The sequence below is a fragment of the Podarcis pityusensis genome (assembly GCF_964106645.2).
Source record: "Podarcis pityusensis genome assembly, chromosome: 17".
In the NCBI taxonomy this organism is placed as follows: domain Eukaryota; kingdom Metazoa; phylum Chordata; class Lepidosauria; order Squamata; family Lacertidae; genus Podarcis; species Podarcis pityusensis.
The window spans coordinates 432,767-452,079 of NC_138042.1; the positions used below are offsets into that span (position 1 = coordinate 432,767).

At 44.9% G+C, this 19,313-nt stretch overlaps 1 protein-coding gene across 5 annotated transcripts in view; it reads right to left on the bottom strand.

The window, feature by feature from the left end:
- Positions 1 to 3,681: 3,681 nt before the first annotated feature.
- The window catches only part of CXXC1 (CXXC finger protein 1), a 29,477-nt gene continuing 13,845 nt past the window's right edge, over positions 3,682 to 19,313 (bottom strand). For all 5 annotated transcript variants that reach the window (XM_080987551.1, XM_080987554.1, XM_080987552.1 and 2 more), the window contains 9 exons: positions 18,417 to 18,524; positions 15,699 to 15,883; positions 15,027 to 15,234; positions 11,368 to 11,478; positions 10,458 to 10,507; positions 5,730 to 5,826; positions 4,911 to 5,063; positions 4,585 to 4,735; positions 3,682 to 4,225 (listed from right to left, as the gene is read on the bottom strand). In XM_080987551.1, coding sequence (XP_080843677.1) covers positions 4,589 to 4,735; positions 4,911 to 5,063; positions 5,730 to 5,826; positions 10,458 to 10,507; positions 11,368 to 11,478; positions 15,027 to 15,234; positions 15,699 to 15,883; positions 18,417 to 18,524 — 1,059 coding nt within the window. In that variant the 3' untranslated portion in view covers positions 3,682 to 4,225; positions 4,585 to 4,588. The remainder of the gene's footprint in view (positions 4,226 to 4,584; positions 4,736 to 4,910; positions 5,064 to 5,729; positions 5,827 to 10,457; positions 10,508 to 11,367; positions 11,479 to 15,026; positions 15,235 to 15,698; positions 15,884 to 18,416; positions 18,525 to 19,313) is intronic.

A 19,313-nucleotide genomic window follows, 5' to 3' on the forward strand; every position in this document is an offset into this window, starting at 1 on the left:
ATGCACAAATCTCAGCTAGAGCATCCATGACACATGGCCATCCAATCTCTGTTTAAAGCCCTCCAAGGAAGGAGAGTCCCCCACCTCTCTTGGGAGTCTGTTCCACTGACAAACAGCTCTTACTGTCAGAAAGTTTTCCCAAATGTTTAGTCAGAATCTGCTTTCTTGTAACTTGAAGCCATTGCCTCAAGTCCTACCCACAAAAGCAGGAGACAACAAGCATGCTCCCTCTTCCATGTGATAGCCCTCACAATATTTGAAGATGGCTATCATATCTCCTCTCAGTCTCCTTTTCCAGGCAAAACACACCCAGCTCCTTCAACCGTTCCTCATCAGTTTTAGTCTACAGACCCTTGATCATCTTGGTTGCCCTCCTCTGCACAAGTTCCAGCTTGTCAACATTCTTCTTAAATTATGGTGCCCAGAATTGGACACAGTATTCCAGGTGTTTGTCTGACCAAGGCAGAATAGAGGGACTATTACTTCCCTTGATCTGGACACTATACTTTTGTTGATGCAACCTAAAACAGCGTTAGTTTTTTTTGTTTTTTGCTGCTGTATCATAAGCTAGTGGCCCACAAAGACCCCTAGATCCTTTTCACATGTACTGCTAGTAAGTCAGGTGAAACCCCCCCCCATCCTATTATTTGTGCAGCTGGTTCTTCCTGCCTAGGTGCAGAACCTAACACTTGTCCCTATTGCCATTCATTTTGTTAGCTTGCGCCCAATTCTCCAATCTGTTAAGGTTATTTTGAATTCTGATTCTGTTTTCTGCAGCATTAGCTACCCCTCCCTGTTTGGTGTCATCTGCGAATTTGATGAGCATCCCCCCAATTCCATCATCCAAGTCATTAATAGAGATGTTGAACAACAACGGGCCCAGGACAGAACCCTGCAGCACCCCACTGGTCACTTTTTTCCATGATAAGGAACCGTTAATGAGTACTCTTTGGGTTCAGTCAATCAAGCAACTACAAATTGGTAATAAACAGCAGGGGGTGGATTTCTTCCAGGAAAAAAGACAGAGAGATAGAAAGTGTAGAGTGATGCAGAGCCAAAACACGTCTGCTTGGGAGCAAGTCTCTGAGTCCCATAGCCCCCTCCTGTGATTGACAAGGATTGTAGTACAGTGGTACCTCTGGATGCGAACGGGATCCATTCTGGAGCCCCATTCGCATCCAGAGCAGAACGCAACCCGTGTCTGCACGTGTCGTGATTCGCTGCTTCCGGGCATGCGCATGACGTCATTTTGAGCGTCTGCGCATGGGCGAGTGGTGAAACCCAGAGGTAACGCATTCCGTTACTGCCGGGTTGCCGCGCAGCGCAACCCGAAAATGCTCAACCCGAAGCTACTTCAACCCGAGGTATGACTGTATAGTCTCAGCTTTGTAGGGAAGACAGGAGCACAGCCACCAGGAAATGAGACTCCAGAGTTTCTGCATGCAAGTTTTTAGTTCTGGGGTTTGGGCTGAGCCTCCTTGAAGTGGAAAAGGCCAACTGAGATCTGTTGCACAGCTGAACACCTTGACTCACTAGCAGCAAATTCTCCAACAAGCAACATTTTTTGCTTACTGAAACAGAAAAAGTAACAGCAAGCAATTGGGGAAACCAATCAGAGGCTGGAACCTCTTCTGTTGTTTATATACAGCTGATGTAGTAATGGGGTGTTAGGGGAGGGGTAGTACCTCTAGGAGGACACATTGTGCTCGTTCAGGCGTAGTTTGCCCGTTTTTGGTCCCCCTATCTTGCACTCAGCTCTCACTTGCAGCTCAAGAAGCTGTCAGTATGCAACAGCAGCCACACCCCTAGAATGGCTAACTGCCAGCTAAACCAGGGGAGGGTAGCCGATGGGTCTCAAATCCTCAGTGATTTAGGGACTTTCCTTGCATGTGAAGAGAGACTCTGGCAGATTGAGCAGACAAGACCAAGAGTGGGTCCAATGGCCAAGAAAGTGGTTTCTGGATGTGCTGTAAAGGGAAGTGGGGCAGGTGAGGTTCCTCCACCTGGAAAAGTAGCCCATCTAGGAGAAGGAAAACTCTGATCCTAAAACTCCACTGCCTTACAGGATATCTTCAGGAGAAGAAAAGGCTAAGAAATAAACTCTACAAAAATCTGGAGTAGAGTCCCTAAAATGGTTGGATGGCACCTTGAACACTTCCTTCCAGCAACTCCTGCAGCCAAGTTGGTGCCAAACATTTTGCTCTGCTTTCCTTTGGACATCAGTGAGGCCGAGAGGGCAGTTGTATCATCTGGGCAGCTCAGGACCTCCACACACACACTGCCCAGACTTGCAACCTCAGGAATGCTGCTAATGCAGTGGTTTGACTTCATCCCCGGAGGCATATCTCTTGAGACAGACAGAGGCCAACAATTCCATGAACGTAGATTAATTCTTTTTACCAATTAGGTACAACATTTTAAGCTATTTTCCCAAGTAGTAAGATACGCTGTGGTCTAAACCTAGGGCTTGCCGATCAGAAGGTTGGCGGTTTGAATCCCTGCTATGGGGTGAGCTCCCGTTGCTCGGTCCCTGCTCCTGCCAACCTAGCAGTTCGAAAGCATGTTAAGTGCAAGTAGATAAAAGGTACCGCTCCAGCGGGAAGGTAAATGAAGTTTCCGTGCACTGCTCTGGTTCACCAGGAGTGGCTTTGTCATGCTGGCCACATGACAAACGCCAGCTCCCTCGGTCAGTAAAGCAAGATGAGTGCTACAACCCTAGAGTCATCCGCGACTGGACCTAATGGTCAGGGGTCCCTTTACCTTTACAGTTTTGTCACATCACTTATTAAAGAGACATTTAGATGCATATTGCTTCCATTCCTGCCTCTCCTCCCAAAGCTCTGGTGTCTGGGCAGCCCAGGAGCTCCGTAATAAACATTGATTGATTGATGCAAGCCCAGGACCTCCATACACACTGCCCAGGCTTGCGCCCCAGGGAGGTCACTTCAGTGCTGTTAATGCAGCAGTTTGACTTCACCACTGAAGGCATACTCCATTGTCTCTCAACAGACGGGTGCCAGTAGTATACATAAATGTATGCTATCTACAGGTTTTATCATCAAAAGCTGGTAGGAGAATGACCTGTCATTTTATTTCTAAGAAGAAATAGGGAACAGAGTTAGTAAAAGCCTTTGAATGTCATCAGGCATGGAGAGTTGTGGAAAACAACAAAAAGGTATCACCAACACATGGCTGTGGCATCTAAACACAAAGTGAAGGTACCTCCTACCACAGATAGCAAAGGTAACCAGTGTGATGCCCTTTTTACGTTGTTGGACTACAACTCCATCATCCTTGACCATGCTGGCTGGCTTTTCTCTACTTTCAGGTTAATACAAGTTAAGTTTGTGCCCTTGTGCTTTTTAGGGCTCTCTTTCACCTTCTTGTGGTTGGATGGGAAGACAGCAAAAGCAGGGAAGTGAAGACATGGACAGGCTTCACAAAATGAGAACTATAGGTGGATTTATCTGGCACTCTGGCAGTGATGAGGTATACGAGGCTGGTAGACAACTTGTTCCTGTCACCTCTTGCACAGATAACAAAAGAAGTGGAGGCTGCAGAACTAGAAGAGATGTGGGTTACCAGGAAGGACAGAGAAAGACAGGGAAGCAGCAGCAGCAAATAAAACAGTAATTCACACTTTCAAGACATCCTGCCTAATTAACACACACTCACAGAACATTTGAATGTACCTTTTATTAGACTCTCTTATGCCTCCAAGCAGCAGCACAATAAAACAGTTTGTTTGTGCATGGCTGCCTTCCTTGCCCTGATTCAATAGCCAGTCGCCCTCCTTTCAATGTCTGTTAGCCAACAGCAACTACATGGAAAGGGGGTGGCCACTTAATGCCTAGAAAAGTCTTTGCTGCAATACAGCATCACATCTAATCAAAATCCTGCTTAGAGAAGTTGGGGCTAGCTTAAGCCGGTAGTAGCAAAAACACTTTCCCTTTCCTTTTCCATTTTTTGGGTGGGGGCGGGTTCCCACTTAAAACCGTATGAATATTTCTTTAAAAAGACTATATACAGGCAAGGCTAAAGGCCACTGGCACAGGGGCGAGGTCAAAGGCTGCTAGATTCTACAAGATAAAGAAGAAGGGGCTCAGAGCCAAAACACCAGACCATTTTAATTAATTTTTAAAAAATGAGAGCTTATGAAAATAAAAAAAAAGGTTCTGGTTCAGTTGGCACTTAATCATGAAGGTCTGGTCATGAAGGAAAACACCTGCAGAGGAAAAAGACAGACAGACTTTAGGGAAGGAAAGACACAACACAGGACCCTACCATCTTCCCCTTAACCGAGCCAGAGATTCCAGCTGCTGCCCTTTTGCAGGAAAGTGCAGGCCAATTCGCATGCAAGCAATTCAAGTTGTTGATCAGACCCAAGGAGAAAAAGCCTCCCTGATCATTCCTGTGGTCACAGTAGCCAAGAAAAGCTTTTAATCCTGGGCTCATGGCCAATGCCAAAGGTTGACAGGGGTTAGTCAGCTCATGTAATTGAGTCCTCCTCAGCCAAATTACCTCCAGTCCCTGCCCCGCATGAGCACTCAGCATCCTGGACTGACACTGATGCCACTAACTCACCAGCTCAGCGGTTGGTGGCTGTGCGCAGATCTGTGGTCAGGGGGTCGTGCTGGATCGTCTGGTGCAGCATGAGAGCGAGCAGCCCAGCGCGGTTGGTCATAGCCATGCGGACGTTCCGCTCCTGCTCAAACAGCTCGTCCAGCTTGTACCACTGACACAAAGGAACAAGAGGAAAGCAATCAGACCTAGCCCATCGTCCGAAGGATTCCCATTAGCTGCAACCCTCCCTGAAATTGACAAGCCTATTTCACAGGCAGCATGACAAGGCCATTGTCCTTTTGTGCTGTCCGCCCGCCCAAGGTCTAACACGAGTTCCCAATCCGTACCACGCGCACTCGCTCCAGGTCCACCTCCGCCCGTCGCAGTTTCTCCCAGCAGTAGTGGCGGTTGCATTTGCGCTTGGGCACGCGGCAGAATTCCCCCGTGAGCTCAAACACGTCTTTTACCATGGGACACCCACACACCTCATCTGCTGACACCTAGGGAAAAGTTGCAGTCGAGATTGAGCAGGATGAAGCCATAGCCGTGGTGTGTGTCTCACTGAAAAATATTCTGCACAAAGATAATCCAAATGGAACACAAGAGAAGTGCAGTTCTACAACCTGTAAAAATTGCATAATTTTCTCATTTTGCATAACTTATTCGGGCTTTACTAGTCATAGGATCAAAGAATCACAAAACTTTAGCATTAGAAGGGATCCTGAGGGTCATCTAGTCCAACCCCCTGCAATGCAGTAATCATAACTAAATTGTACACGACAGATGACCATCCAGCCTTCCGAGGGAGTCGGTTCTGCTGTCATGCAGGACAGTTCTCTCTGAGAACATTGTTCAGTTATGCCTCTGGCTTGCCATACTTCTGCAGGCATCACCCATTAGCTTGCAAGTGTATCCGTGATAGAAACTAAGGGCTAGAAACTTGCTTTCCTTGTAATGATAGCCAATTCCATGTTCAGTGCTGCATACCATGCTTTCTCTGCACTCTTACTGAATCACCACAGCACAAAGCCCTGGGTAAAGCTCACAACACTGTATTTCACCTAATAAATAGTCCTTCCCCTCCTAAATCTGAATGATGGCCTATCCTAGCCTGTTCCTAAACTACAGTGGACTAGGATCTCACCGGAAGAGCACTCTGTTCCTACCTTGGGGTCACGGGAATGCTCTGGGCACAAGACCTGCAAGCGTTTGCAGTAGGTCTTGCTTTGTGGGTTGTAGACATCACAGAAAAGGCGAGTTGCCCTGGAGAAAAGAATACACACAGGTAAGATTACAAAGTCATGGCCTTATCCTCAGCGAACTTGATAAGAAATGGGTTATTTTTAAAAATGTAAATGAAACTTTAAAAAAAATAATGGAGTGTCAATTCAGGTTAAATGCTAGGAAAGCAAGGTTGCACATCAACACTGTGGAACACACCTTGCTGCCTCACCTGGAGTCAGGCCTGTCCACTCTAATGGGCAGAAGCACTTAAGGGTTCCAGACAGGGGTCTGGAGTTGCCAGAGATTTAAGCAGAGATATTCTACATGCATAGCATGTGTGTCCCGAATTTAGAAGCAAAATTAATTAATTATCTGAGATCAGAGTTTCTTGATCAGAAAGAGCAGCAGTTGGGGGAAGAGAGAAACCTGACGAATGGGGTTCCTGATTTCCCACAAATACATTTTGAGGTGGGAGAATAACCCTCTCCACAGATTTCACTCCCATTCTGTTTCCCAGATGTTTCCACCCAGTGCTCCACAAAGTAGCCCAAAACCAATATGTGGGAATGCACACAGCAACCCCTTCATAACTCGTAAAAGTCAGCAGTGGACCAAGCTATTTAGGAAGACCATTGAAATGAAGATGTTGCTGAGTTTAAAGACAGTATTAGGACCCAATTTATAAGAACCCAAGAAGCGCTGTGCTGAATCAGGTCAATGGCCCATCTAGTCCAGGATCCTGTTCTCACAGTGGCCAATCGGATTCCTATGGGAAACCAAGGTGGCCTGAACTACACAATTTCAGTCTACAGTTAGAGATTCACATGGCCACTAAAGGGGGTCAATTCCCCAAACAAAAAAACTAGGTGTCAGTAAAAGGACCCATTCCTTCTTGACATTTAGTTTTCTACATGAAGGGGTTTTATTTCCCCCGCCCCCTAAGCCCCACCTAACATCTATTGGTAGATCCCACACCCCTCATCATCATCATTTAATTTAATTGCATTAGCATACAGCCATAGCAAAATAAGACAATACAAAAATGTTGGAGACAAGCAACCAAGCAAAATTCAAAGCGATATTGCTGGCGTAATGACATTTAAAATACCCTAAGACAATAATACAGAGATTTAGTTGCCCGCGCCAAAAAAAAAAAAAAAACTAGTATGCGGATATAAGTAAAGCATAAAATGGCCCCAAAATAGGCTCAGCACATTGAGTTAAAAAAGGTAATAAAAGAATTAAAACAGGTCCAGGACTAGGACACACTACCCTGTCAGAGTAGCCCTGAGTTTCAGAGCCTGCACTATGAAGATTGCCACCCCACGTGAAATTTGGGGATTTGCGTCCACAAGAAGTGCTTTCAAACAATCTTCCTTAGATGAAATGGAGGACGGGATCAAGAGGAGGAGCTTAGGTCTTACTGGGTCATAAATAGGGCAGTAGAAAAAGAAATGTATGAAGTCCTCTACTTCATTCATTGTGCATGGACATAGACGCTGAGTAATAGGGGTCTTAGAGTAGATCCCCTGCAGGAAGGCTGTGGGTATAGAATGGAAACGGGCCATTGTAAACGCTCTTCTCAAATTGGGCTCCGTCAGGTCTATCAAGTAGTTGGCAAGTGATCTTACCACTTTCACTTTAGGGAGCCACATGGAGAGGCGAGCTGAGGTGGACTGTGCCCGGTCCATGGCCTCATCTCTTGTAAGAATCCAGGCCCGGATTTTATGTTGGTCCCAAGATGACAGCGTGTCGAGATCTGGGAGGGAGTAGCGTGCAGTAATAGTCTCCATGGCCTTGGACCATTTGTTGGAATAAGAACAAGTTAAAAAGGCTTGCCTGGCTAGTAGGGAACCTGGGGCATTGATTAATTTGCAATAAAAACTAATAATTCTAATGTGGGCTCTCGCAACAATGGAGGGGAGGCCCAGTTCTGTTCTTAACTGTGCAGCAACCGAGCCCTTGGGGAGACCCAGTATCTTTCGTGCAAAAGAGTTTTGTAGAATCTCCAGCCGTTGAAGTGTTTTTAAATTCCACCCCCAGATTTCAACCCCATACAGTAACATCGGGAGGACTTTGCTGATAAATGCTTTTCTGATTGGTGGAACCAACTGGCCGCCTTTTGCATAGAAGAATTTCTCCAAGGCTTTGATGGTTCTACGGGCAGCCAGGATGGTCATATTTAGGTGAGCTGACCAGTTAAGCCCATGCTGAAAAGTGATTCCCAAATACTTGAATGCTGAGCAATATTCAATAGAGTGGCCCTCAAAATTCCAGAATGACTTCCGAGTTTTCGTGCCAAAAGTAAGAATTTTGGTTTTGGCGAAATTGATTTTGAGGGAATTGGTATCACAATATGTCATGAGCCCTCTGAGCATGTTGTTTAAGCCCTGCTTGGTTAAAGACAGTATCACCATGTCGTCCGCATAGAGTAATATGGGGATCTTGAGCTGTTGTAAAGAGGGGGCAGATTGATTTAGGGCCTGCATAGTTGTAACGATGTCGTTGATATAGAAATTGAATAGAAAAGGGGCCAAGAGGCAGCCCTGTTTGACCCCTTTATTCAGAGGGAAAGAATCAGAAAGAGCTCCCAGAGGGCCAAATTTTACTCTGGCCGATATGTCATTATGAATTTCCATAAGAAGGAGGAGGAGTCTCTTATCTATGTTGGTGTAACTAAGCTTCTGCCATAGCCTATCTCTGGGAATGGAGTCAAAAGCGGAGGTCAGGTCCACAAAAGCCGCGTGTAGTTTGCAGTTGAACCTGTTTAGGTATTTATCAATCAGGGTAAATAGAACAAGACATTGGCCAGCTGTGCTGTGACCTTTACGGAAGCCAGCCTGTTCCAGGTGGAATAGCTTTGTTTCTTCTGCCCACTCGATTAATTTCTCTAGCAAGAATCTAGAGTAAACCTTGTATGATATGTCTAGCAGGCTGATAGGTCGATAGTTACGCGGATCTTGTGGGTCCCCCTTTTTATGTATTGGGATGACTATGCTCTGTTTCCAATTAGGCGGGATCTTAAGAGTAGCATTAATAGTGGTAAAGAGAGATGCAAAAATAGGGGCCCACCACGTCTGGTTCAATAAGAATACCTCGGGTGGTATCATATCCTCCCCCGGGGATTTATCCCCTGATAGCATGCTAATTAGTTGTACACATCTCTCTGGGGAGACTGGCTCCCAGGTGGGCAAGGCAGATGCAGGAAGAGTGGAAACTGCGTTTGCGTCGGAATCTGGGGCGGAATACAGCTGAGCAAAGTGAGAGTGCCAACTGGCTGCTGTGATGTTATTAACGATGAATGAGGGGGGTCTTAAACCTGCATTAATTAAATTCCAGAATTTCTTGTCGTCACGGGTTTTAATGGCCACTGACAATGCCGTCCAGCGTTCTTTCGCAAAGAGCAATTTCTTATGTTCGAGCAACTTCTTGTAGTAAGAACGGAATTGGGCTAACTCCCTGATTTTGCTCTGGGTGCTGTCTGATTTCATAACAGACTGAAGAAATCTAAGCCTACTTCTGCACTGTTTGCATTCTTGGTCGAACCAAGTTTGATTCTTCCAGGTTAGAATCGCACGAGAGGGTTTCGTAAGTGTTGGGAGCAAGTAGGCTAGAATTTGTTGGAAACTTGAGAAATGATTCACATTCATTGTTACCAGCTGAGCTTTCAGGGCTAGGATCTCAGGGGAATTTAGGAGGACTTTTATGTCTTGCTCCAGATAGATATCCCACTTCTTACGACCGGGGGGCTAAGGTCAGTGAATCCTGGAGGTGGGGTGAGCTGGGAAGGCCCAGCTGTGTGTGGTGGAAGGAGATGGCAATAGGAAGGTGGTCACTTTCGGTTCTGTTGAACACATTGAAACAATATGCCTTATCATTAAGTGCCGAGGAGGACCAGATATAATCTATAACGCTTGCCCCTCTAGAGCCTAGAAAAGTATAGCATCCCCCGGACCAGTCTTTGGCACACCCCTTTAATAATACCTCAGTGAGAACTGGGCCTCCTAGCCTGCTACCTGTTTAGGCTGAAGCATGGTGTCTATCTTGACAAGCCAATCCTTTTAATCCACTCTCTCCCATGTACCTGCTCATGTAGGAGTAAAGTGAGGGCTGTCAGTTTCTTTCCAAGTTACCGAGCAGACAAAAGCCGCCATTCATTCATTCATAAGCAGCTCAGACAGACATCAAATTCAAGATTACATACTCCAAGCACCCTTTTCTTTGCACTAATACCAACTAGCAACATGGGGTACACTTTTAAAAACCATTTATGCCCATCCACCTTTCATAAAAAGAAAGTGAGCATGGAGGGGGGCACCCAGTACTGTTGACATAAGGCACTAGGATTCCCTTGTTCCGTAAGTGAGATGCAAAAGTCTCACATTGTTCTGGGAGTGGAAAGGAAGCTATGGATTCCGACTCTTGCAATGGCCTACAGCTACAAACATTAAATATGTATTGGCAAAAACTAGATTTCCACCCAGTGGACAGTACTGGGTTTGGAAAGGGCCATTGCATTTCTTCACAGCTTCTTGTTCCCATCAGGGTAACTATGTAACAAAGGAGCAGAACTGCAAGACAGATGGCACCAGTGGCATGCAACCTGGTGAGGAGGGTTTGGTGAACAGCCCATAGCGAAAAGGAACTTGAGAGTTGGGCAGGTAGCTTACCCTTCAATACGTGTTGGATACATAGACCCAAAGGATGTCTGGCTCTCGTACTGCGGGGGGTGGGGGGAGACAGACAGAAGAGAAAAACACAGCCATGAAGTCACAGCAGAACAAACATTAAAAGCACCATCAAGTGAAGAAAAGATCCTCCACCTAAGCTCAACTAGCTCTTAACCTACAGGCCAGTGAGCTAGAAATCCAGTGGACTTCCAAGCCCCACTATGAGAGGTGGGCAGGGCTGCTGCTGCAGAAATGACAGGCAGCCCCCGAGTTCCAGGCTCTGACTATAGAAGCCGAGCTCGTTTCCAAGGCATCTAGCCATCAGCAGAAATATCCCAACCTATTTATGCAACACATTGGCTAAAACTATTTATGGTAGCCAAAATATCATGTGGCCAGCAGTTCCCAAAACATCAGCTATGCAGATAATAGGTTAAATATGGGAGAGGTCAAGCTACAGTGAAGAGTGTGTTGCATTTCAATACCACCCTTTATTCAGAAATATTTTCATATACATTTGGGGGGGTGTAGAAGTTAGTTCTTAAAAATGTAAGTTATTTATTCAGCTTCCTGAACTCAATTGTTCTTTGTACAGAATTTGCATTGGTTTTTTCCATGCAGCTCTGTCTATAGCTGCTTGACAAATGTTAAAGGACAGTAATCTCCCTTGATCCACTGATGGAGCAAATTAGAAAGCTGCTCCACAATCCAGCAGAGGAGGCTCTTTGGCTAAGACTTTTCCACATCCTGGGGTTACCTACCACGTCTACCAAACCTTTTTTTTAACCCAGTTTCAGGTATGCCACAAAGATCCCTGTTTCAGAGGCGGGATAGCAGCGTCTCAATTCAAACACAGGCCCCTGAAGCCCAACACCAAGGTTACCCAGCGCAGAGAAGACAGGCAGCTAACCTTGGCATAGCACCGCTCCATGTGCCGCAGCGCCACCTTGGGGTTGATGGGGTGGCCGCAGGAGACACAGAATATCTGCAAGTCTGTGTCGTCACTGTCTCCTTCACTGGTCTGTGGCAGAGGAAAGAGGCAAGCAGGTGTCAGGATTTAGTGGTCAGATTTTTAAAGCAAACAGCATCCCACCCTACAACTCCATGAGGAAGTTCTGAGCAAGCCTGCAGAACTTATAACCCACCAAGGCAAACCCCCCTCAGCCAGACACCTGAAAATCCCACCCCCAGTTTCTGCAGTTCCAGGTAAGCTACAGTACTAAAACATTTAGGAAGCACTTAATAAATAAAGGGATGGGTGCCCTGCTGTGTGCTCAAGAACATTTCAACACCTTACGCCACTGCTCCTAGCAAAGAACAATATTGGAGGAAACCCAGCCAGATAGGCGGGGTACAAATATAATTTTTTTATTATTATTACTACTACTGCTGCTGCTTTGTTTTCACCCGAATGTGTTGTAATGCCTAATGCAGATCCTAACGCTTGGTCACACCAGGGATTAAACAAGTAAGCTTTGATGGCATGCATACTTATGGTATGATAAGGTCAAAGCACATAAAGCATTCAAAAACCACATTGTCAGGAAAGCGCTGTTTAATGTTTGGATAAGGATTTATTAGAAAACAAAACCCCAAGGTGGCTGTCACCAATGGAAGCGAAAGCCTTGAAAAAGGTCAGTATGGAGGTCAAATGGCCGAAATATTGGGAAATTTTGGAACAAGATGGAGATAGACTGAAATTGCAGAGTTTTGAAAAATTAAAAAACAAAGTGCGAGACTGGCTTCATTATTATCAGATAATGGAGGCATTTAAATTGGACAAGAAAATTGGCTTCCAGGTGGAAAGATCAAAATTAGAAACTGAACTGTTAGAACCCAAAACTAAGAATTTGTCAAGAATGTATAACTTGCTGCTGAAATGGAACACTCAGGATGAAACGGTACAATCGGCTATGATTAAATGGGCACAAGACGTTGGACATAACATTATGTTTGCTGACTGGGAACAGTTGTGGACCACAGGTATGAAATTTACGGCATGTAATGCCTTAAGAGAGAATATTATGAAAATGATATACAGGTGGTACATAACCCCAGTCAAGCTTGCAAAAATCTATCATTTGCCCGATAACAAATGTTGGAAATGTAAAGAAACTGAAGGTACATTTTTTCACCTTTGGTGGACATGCCCAAAGATTAAGGCTTTCTGGGAAATGATATATAATGAATTAAAAACGGTATTTAAATATACCTTCCCTAAGAAACCAGAGGCCTTTCTCCTGGGCATAGTCGGCCAAATGGTGTTAAAAAAGGATAGAACTTTCTTTATGTATGCAACAACAGCAGCAAGAATACTCATCGCAAAGTATTGGAAGACACAAGAACTTCCCACGCTGGAGGAATGGCAGATGAAACTGATGGACTATATGGAACTGGCGGAAATGACTGGCAGAATCCGTGACCAGGGAGAAGAGGCAATGGAGGAAGATTGGAAGAAATTCAAAGACTACCTACAGAAACATTGCAAAATTAAAGAATGTTAGAGTGATGTTGGATTGAAAATAAGTGGTTTCCAGCTGTACAGGATAAAATTATAGACAGACTAAGATTAAAGATTAGGATTAAAGAAGTTTAAGGAAATGGAAATTTGGTACTTAAGAGGTAAAATTTTAATGCTATATTACATCAAGATTAAAGATTAGGATTAAAGAAGTTAAAGGAAAGGGAAATTTGGTACTTAAGAGGTAAAATTTTAATGCTATATTACACTAAGATTAAAGACTGGGATTAAAAAAGTGGAAAAGAAATTGCTGGATAAACAATTTGGACTGGAATACAAAAGAGGGAGGTATGAGGAAGTCCAGAAAATAAGTAAATTTAAAAAAGGAAATGAAAAGGTGATAATGTTTTTAATTGTTCTGTTTCTTCTTTTTTGTTGTTGTTTTGTTTTTTGTGTTTTTTCTCTTTTTCTGGGATTTGTATTGTGTATTTGTGTATTTCTTTTTTATGTCTTTTTTGTTTAATTCTTTATTGAAACCTTAATAAAAATTATTTTTTTAAAAAAACAAAAAAAAATAAACAAATAAGCTTTGGCATCAATTGAAATCAGCAGATGCTGCCAACCTGAGAATCATAAGGCAAAAGCAAGCTGAACTATAGCTTATTTTATCATAAGAATTAATTTGGATAAGAAAATTGGCTTCCAGGTGGAAAAATCAAAACTAGAAACAGAACTGATAGAACCCAAAACTAAGAATTTGTCAAGAATGTATAACTTGCTGTTGAAATGGAATACTCAGGATGAAACGGCGAAATCTGCTATGATTAAATGGGCACAAGACGTAGGACATAATATTATGTTTGCTGACTGGGAACAGTTATGGACCACAGGTATGAAGTTTACGGCATGTAATGCCCTAAGAGAGAATATTATGAAAATGATATACAGGTGGTACATGACCCCAGTCAAGCTTGCAAAAATCTATCATTTGCCCGATAATAAATGCTGGAAATGTAAAGAAACTGAAGGTACATTCTTTCACCTTTGGTGGACGTGCCCAAGGATTAAGGCTTTCTGGGAAATGATATATAATGAACTGAAAAAGGTATTTAAATATACCTTCTTGAAGAAACCAGAGGCCTTTCTTCTGGGCATTGTCGGCCAATTGGTGCCAAAGAAGGACAGAACTTTTTTTATGTATGCTACAACAGCAGCAAGAATACTTATTGCAAAGTATTGGAAGACACAAGATCTACCCACTTTGGAAGAATGGCAGATGAAGGTGATGGACTATATGGAATTGGCGGAAATGACTGGCAGAATCCGAGACCAGGGGGAAGAGTCGGTGGAAGAAGATTGGAAGATATTTAAAGACTATTTACAGAAATATTGTAAAATTAATGAATGATATAATGATGTTGGTTAGTAATTAAGCGGTTTCTAGCTGTAATGCTTTAAGAGAATATGAAAAAAGGGTTATAAATGGGTTAAAATCTAATGGTAAGGATTTGCTGAACCAATAAATTGAAGTGGAATGCAAAAAAGGGAGGTATGAGGAGGTCCGGGAAACAAGCTAAATGAAAATAAGTAACTGAAAATATGTGTGTTTTTAACTGTTTTTATTTTGTATTTTTCTCTTTTCCTTTTCATTTTTACTGTAATATCTCAAAAAACCTTAATAAATATCTTATTAAAAAAAAAAAAAGAATTTCTATCCTGCCCCTCGCAATAAAATTCCCAGGGAAGTCTGAGTTGTTGTCATTTTCTTTATCCCTTCAGAACATCAGAAATAAATTGCTCTGGATTGGAGCATCAAGCTCACATGCAACCATGCCAGCACTGAATAAGTCACAGGTAGGGCATACCTATAATAAGGGTATGTTCTCTGCTTAATCTGGGAACAGACCCATGCTGTCAGTGTTCACAACTATCTGTGAAATTTACACCCAAATGTACGAAATAAAACACACGTATACAGTTAGGTTGCAAAAGGGCTCTAGTCTAATGCACCCAAGTCCTCCCTGGAAGGTTAAGGAGGTGCTGTTTGCAACCCCCCAAGAGAGGAGGCCTGGCTGCCTGCTCCTTTCTCCTGCACTTCTTCCAGGTACCTCTTCGTCTTCTTTGATGGCTTGCTGCTTGGCCCGGACAATGACAGCCTCCAATTCATGGAATTTGCGCTCCATCTCCTGTAACTTGAGCCGGGCCTGCTGCTGCTCCCGCCGTATCCGCTCTAGTAGCTTCTTGCCATGCTCTTCCGCCACGCATGGACTTTGCTGCCACTGCTGGATGCGCTGCGGGAGGATCTCATATATGCGGCTGGGAAAGGACAGAGACAAGAGGGTGCATGCAACTGAAAACTGGCCAATATGATGGTAACAGGGTGCGCCACACAGCATCACACTGCACAACACAAACCTACAGGATGGGAACATTTTCAGCTCATAAGAAAACCACCCAGAACTCCTACAACTCAAACTGATGCACTTGCTCCCAGGCTTAGGCTGTTACGGGATTCACTTTGCCCATTACTGCATTATGGCATTCCTCCTCCCAATCGCCCTTTCAGTTATGTCATAATTACTTCTTTGGGACAGCTGAAGAGCTGAGGCCAAGGTTAAGCATCCAAAGGGCCCAAGTGAGTCCACATTTTAAAAGCCCAAAGTCTCTTTCCTGCCACACAAACCCCTGCATTACCCAACCCATGCTGGAAAACCAATGAATGGGCAAAGATGCTAAGAAAAGAAATAAAACTGCCCCCCAAGGAAGGCTCCCCCACTTACTTTGCTGCCAGCTTCATGCCACATTCATCCGAGCAGTACTTAGAGTTAGTCCGAGCAGCCTGGATGCAGCCAGGGCCAAGGCACTGATGGAGTGATGATGGGTCTTTGGTGTCCACCCGCTCAGCATGCTTTGACCGGTCGCGATGCTTTTGCTTCTGCTTGTGACGTTTGTATTTCTCCTCCTTCTGCAGGGCAAGAACCAGAGATGACACGGCTAGAATTCGCCCACCCTTGCAAGAGCAAAAGGGACACCGGTGTTTACTCATGACCTTCAAATACAGGCAATCCCATTTACTGCCGCCTATTTCCTACTTCTGTGATTAGGATAGTTTGGCCATAAAGCCAATAGTACATTCATCCAACACTGACACTTCAGGCAGCAATGACCTGCCAGCTGCCTGCACTCCTTTCGCTAACCCTAACACCCCCCCACTGGTAATTATAGCAGGAGAGGTGGAAGGCAGATACCTTTATTCCTTTTGCTATCCTTTTGCAAGGTATCTCCAGCCTGCAGGCTTAATAAGGCCTACCAGGCCCTTTTGGCCAAACCAACCAGGGCCAAAACGGGGTTGCAGACAATGCTAATCAGCTAATCAGCAATGCCTGCAAAGTCCTTTGAAGCCCTGATTATTAGCTAATTGCTGAGGCTTTAATGTGCAGCATATGGCTCTCTGCCAGCAGCAGCAATCAATTAATGGTCAGCGCTTGAAGAGAGCTCTACACAGTGGAAGCCCCACAGGTGGCAGGGATTGGCTGCACCATTGAGGAAGCAGGCTTGGATTGGAAGGGCTTCCTCCAGAGGGTTGGAATCTGTGTCTGTCTGCTCACAGTCCAGAATGCTGAGCAACTACACCACAGTGGTTTTATCATCATCTAACAGAAGCCACTGAAGTCTAAAGCAATCACCAAAATGGGTTGTCATACTAGTTATTTATTGTATTAAAACAACATCTTGTAAATACATTCATATGCTTAGTCTTCTGTCACAAGTCACAATGCAACAACTCTCCTCTTTCATATGTATTTTTGTGTCGCCATGCAATGACTGGATACTTTTCACATTAAAAAATGCATAAGCCAGGACCACAGCTTCACATGTACTAGGTCCCAGGTTTAATCTGTGATATATTCAATTAAAAGGAGCAAGGGATAGGGAGAAACACTTCTTGCCAGAGACTCTGGAGGGCAGGGGTGCCATCTCCTAGGAGCTGAGCCCTTTGGGGCCCCCTGATATTTTTGGGAGGGGGCAACCCCACCCCACCCCAAAGTCCAAAGGTGGCAGGTGGCAGGAAACAGCCCCAGGCCAATGGCAGCAGGAGGAGCCAAAGCCACAACTATGGAAGCTTGTGCTGCTACTTGTGCTGCTGCGGGGTTCAGCTCTGCCCCAGCTCCTCCAAAGTAGGACAAGTCTGGAGCCAAGTGCAGTGCAGCTTCAATGCCCGCGGCTCCTTCTCCTCTTGCCACGGAGGGGAAGAAGGTGGGAAGCAGCGCCAGACCAGTGGCAATGGCAGCAGCAGAAGGCGTTGCAGCCACTGAAGCCATGCCACTGCTGCAATGCTGCGCCCAGCTTCTCCAACATCACACATTGCCACACACCCACCCCCCAATTCTTCGGAAGGTGGCACCTATGCTGGAGGGCCACTGCCAGTCAGCGTAGAACACCCTTTCTCCAACTGTTGTGGGCTGTAACTCCCACCTTCCCTGACTACTGACAATGATGACTGGGGCTGATGGGAGTTGTAGTCTGAAACCTCATAAGGGCACCATGCTGGGGGAAGCAAGAGTAGACTATACTAGCACAGGTTGGAGGGCTGGGTAGTTCCAGCCTTAACGCCACTGTGGCCCTGTTGTATGAGATCAGTTTCAGTTGTTGGCACATGAAGATGTGGACCAGAGGTATGAAGAAATACCACTCATGACATGTTCTCTCGACCCTTGCCTTCCTTGGCTTGTTTGAGCTTAGCTTTGCTGGAGCAGTTAATGCCTCTTTGCAAAAAGGGCTTGTCCCAACCATCTTGGAAAAGGTGATGGTGCCCCTACTCCTCAAGAGCCCCCCCTCCTCGGGCCCCAAGGTCCTTGATAACTCCTGCCCAATTGCTAACATCCCCATTTTAGGCATGGTGCACAAGACAGTTGTGGTTGTGCAACTTCAGGCGTGCTTAAATGAAGTAGATTATCTGACCTACTTCAGTCCCAGCCTCCTGAGCAGCTCCCGGGGTTGGGAGCTGAGGCCACAATGATACAGTGGATCAACGGGGGAGGGGGGTATTTGCTGTGCCACCCAGTATTGCTCACTGTGCTGTACCATCCTTCCCAGGGACTGTGTACTAAATTTGGAACTCTCTCCTCGCAGAGGTGCTGACAGCAATATTGTTGTTAGCCTTCGGTTGTCCATTCAAGACTTAACTCTTCTCCCAGGCTTCCAGTTGAGTTGTTGAGTTGTTATGGTTTCAGTTTGGCCTGTTCTGTGTTGTTCATATTGTATGATCTAATCTAAAATTGTATTTAGTTTTAATTTGTGGAAGCCAATTTGAGATCCTTAGTGAAAAACCATCTTAAAATCTCAATAAATAAACAAATATTCTGATTTTACAAGTGTGATTTTGTCCTGTTACATACCCAAAAAGAATTGCAGCTCTGGGAAAAGGCCTGGTCACTAAAAACAAGTCTGGCACTCTTACAGTTGTGACATTTCCCACCCACCATCTAGGATCATACCTTCTTCTCAGACTTTTTCTCCCTCCGCTTGACATGCTTCACTTTCACAGCGCGTTTCCGCAACACAGGATCAAGGAAGGGCGCATCGTCAGTGTCGCTGAGCCACGGCTAAGAGAGGAAAAGAGAGAAAAGTAAAAGGAGTCCTCCAAGAAATCTAGATGTGCAAAAGTAGAGGGCCTTTTCTGTGGCCGTGCCCGCCCTGTGGAACACCCTCTGATCAGATGTGAAGAAAATAAAAACTATGTGACTTTTAGAAAACATCTGAAGGCAGTCCTGTTTGATGTCGTATTGTGTTTTAATTTGTTGGAAGTTGTCCAGAGTGACTGGGGGAACCCAGTCAGATGGGCAGCATATAAACAACAAATTTTATTATCATTATTACTACTTACTACTACTACTACTACTACTACAACCTGCGGACTGCAACTCCCACCAGCCCTAGTCAACATGGCCAATGGTCAGGGATGATGGGAGTTGTAGTTCAGCAACACCCAGAGGCCCACAGCTTCCCCATTCTCATGCTAAAAGGATCTGGAGGTTGTCTGGTAGGGTAGTTTGGCTTAAGGAGGGCAGGAAAGCATTTGGTCCCTGCCCCCAAGAAAGAACTGTGTGCAGCCTGAACTTCACATCCTGGTTAACAGCTAGCTTTGTGGAAGAACCCCTTCACTGAGGGAATTAAGAGGTTCCAGGCCAAACCCATATATGCCAGTGCTTGCAATGGTGGCTGCAGCCCTTTCACACCCTTATTTTCTTCCTGGCAGCTGCTATCTATGCTACAACTTCATCATGCAAACTCAAATCTGGTTTCCCCCCTTTGTAGGACAGTTAATGGCTTTGCATGCTTCACAAAGCAAGAGGGTCACCTTTGTACTGGGCTTTTTAAGTTGGATCAAATAG